General features: G+C 32.4%; 1 protein-coding gene across 1 annotated transcript; it reads left to right on the plus strand.

Moving 5' to 3' along the window:
• Positions 1 to 141: 141 nt before the first annotated feature.
• Positions 142 to 4,426, plus strand: LOC122271652 (uncharacterized). The gene is made up of 4 exons (XM_087149475.1): positions 142 to 181; positions 1,320 to 1,438; positions 2,691 to 3,055; positions 3,163 to 4,426. The coding sequence occupies exons 1-4, from the start codon at positions 142 to 144 to the stop codon at positions 4,424 to 4,426; spliced, it is 1,788 nt and encodes a 595-aa protein (XP_087005601.1).
• Positions 4,427 to 9,524: the final 5,098 nt, after the last annotated feature.

The following is a 9,524-nucleotide window of genomic DNA, read 5'->3' on the forward strand; positions in this document are numbered from 1 at the left end:
ACCGTTAAATTCATTTTTTCCAAAAATTATTATTCTGTAATTTTTACAGTAAAAGTTATTTAATTAGAGTGGATTTTACTGTAATTATTTCTGTAAAAATTACGGTATATCAGGTCAGCCTCGTAACATGTTCCGCTAGGAATGGATTTTACTGGATGGAGTACTGGCACCCTGGATGCCGGTACTTCTTAATGTAATTTGATCTGAACCCACTCTCCGACTGACCCACTCTCATTGTATGGCATTTTCTTAAATAAATAAAAAAAATTGATTTGTATTTTTTTTAGTTTAGATAATATATATTGAAAGAAATAAAAGCTAACATTAAATTATGAACCAAGCGTAGCTAAGAGGAAAATCTCAAATAAGAAGAGGCTGAGTGATCTTCCAAATGAACAGCACATGTTCTAGTGCTTTACGATTTGGGTTCTAACCATAGATTTTATGGTATCTCTCGGCTCCTGTGGATTTTCCAGTTCTGTTTCTCACCTATATTTCTCAATTTTTTCGTTGGCACCTTTACGTCTTATATATCAAATCATTCTTGCTTCTCCACATTCTCGTCTGCCAAGTCTTGAAAATGGGCTCTTGCTTTTGAGCGCTTGAAACAGGTCGACTGTTATTTCCTACTTATATATTTTGGAAGCGAGTGAAGGTTTTAATCAAGTAATACTTAATTCTATTTTCAAAGGGACACATTCTAGTCATAGAATTAGTAGAAAATTTTCCATAGTTTTCAAATCTCTATTATTAATGTTTGGCGGATACCTAATTCTTTAGTATTAATTATACGTAGTTCTCGTAATTTGAATGCCACACGTCGTATAGAGTATTTATCAAAAACTAAACTCGTATTTTTTTGTTAAGGTTAAAAAAAAAATTTTTTTTTCTTGAATGCAAAGATTTTTTTCTTTTAATTTTAATAGTCTTAAAATGTACGATTAAATTTGTTTGAAAATCATAATTTACTTATAAAGTAATTCATAAAGTAATCATGATTTACTTATATATATATTAACTATTGAACTCTGATTCTAATATCAAGACAGAGAATAAACATAAACTAAATGATAACTTAGAAACTGTATTAAAAATTCCTCCAGTTTTCCTATATCTCCAGTTTTCCTATCCTCCAGGCATTCCTATATTTACTGGAAAATATGAACAGTTTTCTAGTTTTAAAAATCAATTTGATGATTTAATTTCTTCTAACTGTCAACTCAGTGAAACACAGAAGCTATATTATTTAAATTCTTGTCCTGCTAATGAAGTGAAAGAATTTACTTCTACCTTTGATACATTTACTTCTTTATATGAAGCATTAATTTCAAGATATGACAATAAAAGATTCGTCGTAGATATTCACATTCAATCTATTTTGAATTTTAAGAAAATAGAAAAAGAAAATGCTGTAGAAATTCGAGCCATGATTGATTGTGTAAATAAAAATTTAAGAGCTCTAAAGGTGTTAAAATATAATCAAGATCCTCTATTTGATATATTCTTACTAACTATAATGTTAAAAAAACTCGATAAGGAATCTCGTAAAAACTTTGAATTGTTACAAAAAACAAAAGAAATTCCCTCTTTCAATGAGTTCATAACCTTTTTAGAGCAACGGGAAGCTGTACTTTTATCCGTAGATAGAAACTGTTCTTACGAAACAAAAATAAAAAAGCACCCAATGTTTCCCTCTAAACCTAAAACTCTTTTAGTGTCTGAAAACGATAACAAAAATAAAAATAAGAATTGCTTTCTTTGTAAACAAGGTATGCACCCCATTTTTCGCTGCACATTATTTTTAAATCTTGACGTTGATGAAAGAATAAAGATAATTCGTGCTAATAAATTGTGCGAACTATGTCTGGAAAAAAATCATACAAAAGCCCAATGTATTTCCCCATATCGGTGTCCTTGCTCTTTAAAACATTCAAGGCTAATTTGTACAAAATTAAATTCGAAAGAAACTGAATCAAATATTTTTTCTTCGAATTCTATGCATATGAATCATTTGCGAACACTTTGATCACGTGCTACTTCCTTCTTCTTCTACTAGTAATCCTAATCCCAATGCTTCGGTTTTAAGCGTAGCCACTAATAAACAAAACAAAAAATACGTTTTGCTCTCAACTGCTGAAATATTTATTACATGTGCAGATGGTAGGAGAATAAAAATAAAAGCGATCCTTGACTCAGCTTCTAATATATGCGTTTTAAAGAAAAATATGAGCGATTTATTAGGGATTAAAAAAGAGAAAATAAAAACACCGATTTCAGGATTAAACGGATCGATCCAAAACATTAATTGGAAATTAACTACATCCATTTCGAATGAAGATTTTAGTTTTAATGAATTAATTGAATTTTATGTGGTTGATAATATTACGGGGCTCACACCGCCCACTACTTTAGACATTTCGCAAATAGAGATTCCTCATTTTTTGAAATTAGCCGATGAGTTATTTTATGAAGCTACTGAAGTGCACGCGTTAATAAGTTCTGATATTTTTTCCAAGGTTTTGAAACAAAATACGTATAGAATAAATGATGATCTGTTTTTTAAAGAGTCGTTATTGGGGTGGATAGCTTGCGGTAAACTTAAAGAAAGCGAAATTTCTCAGGAAAGATACTGTTTTCTAACTAAAAATGATTCTCTACAAGATACACTAAAACTGTTTTTTGATTTGCAGGGGCTTGGGATTAAAGACGATCCAATTTTACAAGAGAAAGATCAGGCCATGAAAATATTTAATGAAACTGTTGAATTCAAAGACGGTCGTTACATAGTACAACTTCCATTTAGAAAAGACTATAATGAACTTGCTGATAATTATTCTTTAGCGAAACAACGTTTCCGAAGCTTATGGAAAAGATTTACGCATGACCCGGATCTCTATGATAGATACCGTGAAATTATACAGGATTATACAAGTCAAGGCATTATAGAAATAGTTAAACCTGATAGTATACTACAGGATGAATGTGAAAGACCTATATTTTATTTACCCCATATGGCCGTTAAAAAAGAAAGTTTAACAACATCGTTAGGAATTGTGTTTGACGCTGCGGCGCGCGAGGTCAATGAACTCTCTCTCTCAATGACTGTTTGTGGCCAGGGCCCAATTTAAACCCCAATCTTTTGGATATACTTATTGAATTTAGACTCAACAGAACAGCTTTCTTTTCTGATGTGAAGCAGGCTTTCCTTCAAATAGGTCTTGCTGAGGTACACAAAGACGCAGTAAGATTCTTTTGGAGCAATGATGAACCAAGTGTTTCTAAAGATCCCAAATTATTTATCTTCCATTTTAATAGAGTGAACTTCGGAGTCAACTCAAGTCCATTTCTACTCGCTGCTACTATCAGGCACCATATCAAAAAATATGAAAATGATTTTCCTGTTATCGTTCAACTTCTAGATAGAAATCTTTATGTGGATGATTTTATTTCCGGTAGCAATGATTTTGATGAAGCATTAGAAATATCTATAGATGCAAATAAAATAATAGAAGCTGCTGGAATGACTCTAAGGAAGTGGATAACTAATGATGCTGATTCGATGGAGCAGTGGAAGAATGAGGGACTAGATACTCATCCTGCAAACGCTAGTGTTAGTCTGAGCTCCAATCAGAATAAAGTATTGGGACTTTTATGGAACACCAGTGAAGATTATTTTTCTGTAGATACCAGAAGCCTCCTAAAATTCGTCTCCTCAAGCAAAAGTACAAAACGTTCGATACTCCAGGCTATAGGGAAGATATTTGACCCTTTAGGGTTAATTTCATGCTTCACCATACGAATGAAATGTCTGATCCAAGAACTGTGGAGTGAAAAAATTCTTAGGGATGAATCCTTGCCACCGAAAATAGAGAAAGAGTGGATAAAATGGTGTGAAGAGATACCTTTTTTGGAAAATCTTAAGATACCTAGACTGGTTCTTAATTCTATATCTAAAGAGGATATCGTCGAGATTCATAGTTTTTGTGACGCCAGTAAGAACGCATACGGTGCTACAGTATATTTGAAAGCTTACACACCAAATGGACCGATCGTTAGACTTTTGACTTCTAAAAGCCGAGTGGCTCCCTTGAATAGTGGTACTCTGCCTAGACTGGAATTGCTGGGAGCTCTAGTTGCAGCTCGCTTGACATCCAAAGTGAAAAAGATTGTGAATCTGAAAAGGTCTTCAATTGTATATCATTGGACTGACTCTAAAATTGCACTCTACTGGATAAAGGGAAAGACAACTCGTTGGAAACAATTCGTTGCTAATCGAGTTAAAGAAATAGCCACTTTGACAGATCCAAACTCCTGGCACCATTGTGCAGGTACAGATAATCCTGCAGATATTCTCTCTCGTGGAATTAGTGCTGAATGTTGCGGATTAATATCTTATTCAATGCAGATTCATAAGGCTGTTGAATAAAACTATATAGAATTCATCATTTCACGTGATATTTACAGAGATGAGGATTTTAATTTATATGCGGATTAATACATTTTGAAGCCTTAGAGAGAATTCACTTTCATATTTTATAAATTTTTCCTTTTTCTATGAAGAGTAAAGTTATAAGCTCAATTTATTTTGTATTCATTTTTTTAGTAATACCAAAAACGATTCTTTGATTTTTTTTAAGGATTAAATTGATGCATGTTTTTAGGAAAATTGTTTTTTTTCTCTCATATTATAAGGGAATATACATCTTTAAAATGAAATTTAGTTTGAGAAAGTTTTTATTTACTTTAAATTAAATGAGAAAGATATTCAACAAACTAAATGAAAAAATATTTTAAAAAATAATTAAAAATAAAAAAAATGGCTGCGTAAAAATTTAAGTGAGGGTTAACTCTTATTATTTTTGTATGATACGCATCATTAATACATAAACGTCTTTAAATTTTTTTAAAATTTTTTATTTATGGTTTGGGTATTGGTAAATGCCCGAAGTAATTGCGGCAAGGATGTGGCAATTTTTTTAAAAATTAAGTGAAGTGATTGCGGATGACCTAAAAAATTGCAACTAAAACAAAAAAACGATAATGTTATATTTTCAGAGTCTGCTCTAAGGACTTCAAACTATTAGCGAGAAAATTAGCCAAATTTAAAAAGTTTTAACCAAATTTCAAAATTCTTAGCCAAAGGCAAATCTAATCAATTTCTTATAGTTGATTTTTTCTTCAAATCTATAAAGAATTTCTATAAATTGAATTATTTTATAAAATGGAAATTCTAATTAAGAATAATTTTGCAGTTGGGGAGGAGTAAATGAGCATTGAATGGAGAGAAGGGATGAAAAATGTAGATGTTTCGTCTCTTTTGAGGGAAAATGTTTGAGTTAATTTTTGATAACTTCTTAGACTAGAGCAAGTAATATAAAAATAAACCGTAGGTAACATTATGTTATTGTATATGCTATTGTCGCGAGAAAGCATATTTCCTGCGAAAATATTTGGATGATAATATGCATCTTGCTACACACATAATATGTTTTATTGGCACTAACTGCAGAAAGAAAAAAAAAAATTGCCACGTGATATCGCGTGATCCGGCAACGAATGTGGTAATTTGTATTTTACGGTAGTTTTGTCTCGTGCATACAGAATCTTTCCTGTAGCTTACATTATCTGGACTTAATATAACTGTAATTGGTTATGCGACTTATCGAAAGGAAATTACTGTAATCGAATAAAAAGTACGGGATTTGTTCAGAAATTTTTTTTTTTTATCCCTTTGATTTTTTTTAAGGATTGACGGGAACATACATTTTTCTTTTCGGTAGAAAAGATCATTCGCCAATACTTAAGCAGAAATAAAAAAAATTTTCCCGCCGAATTTACGATTTTATGGCATTTAGCGAGGAGGCAAAAACTTAGCGCTGCCCCTGTATTTCTTTCTTGCTTTAATGATAAGTTCTAATTTATTACAATAACAGTTTAACTAATTTACTTAGAATAGTCAAAGAAAAATTGCTAAAACGATTCTTAAAATTGAAAAATAAGTTGAAGTTGCATGGAGAAAAAAGAGAAAAGACAAGGTAAATGAAAACATTTTCTAAAAAAAATAGAAATTAGGCGAATATTCGGCAACTATGGGGAAAATTGTTAATTAGGCAGTTTTCTATCTTTGCATAAATTATAGAGCTTCATATGTAAAAGTTTAAAAAATACTTGTAAAGTGTTATTAGTCTATGATAATACACTCTATAACAAAAAAATCGACGCACCAAGAAGCAATCATCCGATTGCTTCTTGGTGCCAGATTACAGTGGTGCATGGCTCGATCAGGCTGGAATGATGCCGACTGGGAACGTGTAGTCTTTAGCGACGAATCCCGCTTCCAACTGTGTCTTGACGATCATCGAAGACGTGTTTGGAGACGCACAGGGCAGAGGGGGGATCCTGATTTCACTGTTGCACGTCACACCGGTCCTCAACAAGGCATTATGGTCTGGGGTGCCATTTCCTTTGACAGCCGGACCTTTTTGGTCGTCATTAGAGGTACACTTACTGCACTGCGGTACGTCGACGACTTCCTAAAAACTGTTTTGCTACCGTTCCTTTTGCAGAGCCCTGGACTGGTTTTTCGGCAGGACAATGCCAGACCACATACGGCACGTGTTGCTATGAACTGTCTGCAAGTTTGTCAAACTCTTCCTTTGCCTGCCGGATCACCAGATCTCTCGCCCATCGAGCATGCCTGGGATATGATGGGAAGGCGATTGCATCTGGCACGGAATGTTGATGACCTCGTTCGACAATTGGATCGAATTTGGCAGGAAATACCGCAAGAGACCATCCGGGAGCTTTATCGGTCTATGACACGCTGTGTGGCAGCTTGTATCCAGGCTAGAGGCGGGTCAACACCTTATTGAACTTGTTACTGTAACTCTGCAATAAATTATTCAATTGTTCTGACATTTTAATCATTTATTATTCTGTACATTGTCTTCTTATCTACCAATTTTCGTTTCAATCGGACAACTCCTTCTTGGTGCGTCGATTTTTTTGTTATAGAGTGCAGATTGTTTTCTCGTTTTTTTTTCTTACTATATACAGTTTGACTGTAAAACTATCATCACTGCTGTTGATAATTTTTGTTAGATGAAAGGAATGAAAATTGATGATTGAAAGTTAATTCGTATAATATCTCTCTCAATTCAAAGTACCATTTTAATTTACATAAAATTTCTAATGTTTTTCGAAATAAGCGGTTAAAGAATTTTTTGAATATGCTTAATGCTGTAACAACATACTGCTTTTTTTCATACATTAAATGCAAATTTTAAATTTAATTTTTATTTTGCTTTTAGTATAAACAATATAGTAGTTTTTACAAACATTATATTGTTTATACATTTATTATAAATCAAAATTAAGTTAAACGTATATAAGAGTACTAAATAATTTTAAAAACTTTTTTTTCCCGGCTTTCTTGCTTATAGTTAATAAAGATCAATACATTTTTAATTTCAATGATAACAGTTTTAATAACGTTATAAACAGTTTTATTTTTTTTAATATCTTATAACAGTAGTTGAACAGCCGACCCAATTTTTGGGTTTACGACTGCTAATTTATTATATATATACAGTGGCCTAGGCCAATAGTCCCATACGCCAAATACAATGGATCATTTAAAAGGTCAACAGACCCTTATATAAATAAAATACAAAAATTATATGTATATATAAAATACAAAACTTATTAACCCTTATATAAATAAAATACAAAAAGTATATATATATAAAATACAAAAATTATGAACCCTGAGACAACCAGTAAAAACTGAGTGAGCTGTGAGCCAGAGCTGGTGGACCCCTCAATACAAGACAAAAATTTTAACAATTCACCAAAAAACAGCCGTAAATACAACTCATAAAACCGCCAAAAGGTGAAAGGATAAAATGACGTAAATGAATATAGTGCTAAAATTGAAAAGTTAAAACTGAGACAAAATCACAGATGTATACACTTGCTAATAGGGCATTGAAAGGATCCAGCCAATCAAGCCAGCTTGAATCCTGCTGGTGGAACCAAAATAGTGAGGGTGAAGTAGTAACAGGTAGTTAAAATGAAGAACAACAAGTAAAGCAAAGTAGATTCAATTAAAGTACAAAAAACAGAGGATAAAATACCAATAGATACTAAATGGTAAGAGTTAAAAGGGGTGTATAACAATCTAAAAACCGTGTATAAAATGCAATCGCAATGTAAAATATCAAATGTATTAAAATCCAAAGGTTGTAAACAAACCTAAAGCATGTATAAAATGCAAAATCAAGTTAAAAGTCAAATTAAAACACTAAAATGGCAATGTGGTCCAAAAAAAAGTTTTGGCAAGGTGGTTAGATTAAGCAGGTTATTTTAGTTATTGTCAATTTTGTTTATTAATTCCATTTGTTCCTCAAGAGTAGTTTTAATGATAATCTTGATAGTTTCTCTACAGACCTTGTCTGCAAAAATTTGTTGGTCTGTTTTTTGGAAGAAATAATTTTTTCGGAGTGTTCGGTACAGATCACAATTATATAAAAGATGCTCTATGGTTTGTCTTTGGTTACAGTTTGCGCAAGTATCTGATTTATTAAAAAATTTTTTTGGTTTTTACTAACAAGTAAACTTTGGTTTTTGGTTTACGACTGCTAATGTTCAACTCAGTAGCCTTGTAATTTTGAACCCAATCCTGAAGACAAGGGACCTCCTGGATCAAGTAGTGGGAGAAATTTTCCTTCGTGGAGGACTTTTTGATGGAATTAACCCGCGTTTGCGTTACATGGAGAGGAAGACCACGAGAACCTCCCACGGTTAGCCTGACGACAAGGGGATTCTAGCCCATGATTCGCCTACCACTGAGGATATTTCACGTCAGCACTGTGGTCGGTGCAAGCCGGATGCGGAATTCGTATCGATTGGGATTCGAACCCGGTTCGCCTCACTGGAAGGCGAACGCTCTATTCTCTGAGCCATCGCGGCTCGCAATAAACAGTTTGAACTAATTAAAACGTAGTTAAAGCTGTTGTTGAATTAATATTTATTGTACTCTTGTTTAGTGGTCAAAATTTTCAGGAAAGAAGGCCAACTTTTAAATAAAACAATTTGTATGTTAGGCATTCATTTTTAAGAAAATACTAATTTATTATGTTTTATCTAAATCATCTAAATGTGTTGGCGACGTATAAAAATAATTTTAAAATTATTTATTATTAAATAATTCACATTATAGTTATAAATATATTTATTTTTATTTATAAAATTCGCATATTTAATTTCAAATTAATCATTTAAATATTTTAAACTAAAGTTATTTATTACACCGATTTGGTTAGAGGTAATTATTTCGATTGATTTTTTTGACAAAATTGAAATTATTTTTATTTAATCAATAATTTCGAAAGAAAAAAATAAATAAAAAAACATTGTAAGGGGCCGTTCAAAAAGTACGTACTTCTCGAAGGGGCGGGGAGGGGATTTGCTATTTTGTACGGTTTTGTACGATGGGGAGGGGGGCAGGTATTGTACAAAGTACG

Source organism: Parasteatoda tepidariorum, chromosome 8 (assembly GCF_982258835.1).
Source record: "Parasteatoda tepidariorum strain Cologne lab strain chromosome 8, Ptep-v5.0, whole genome shotgun sequence".
Lineage (NCBI taxonomy): Eukaryota > Metazoa > Arthropoda > Arachnida > Araneae > Theridiidae > Parasteatoda > Parasteatoda tepidariorum.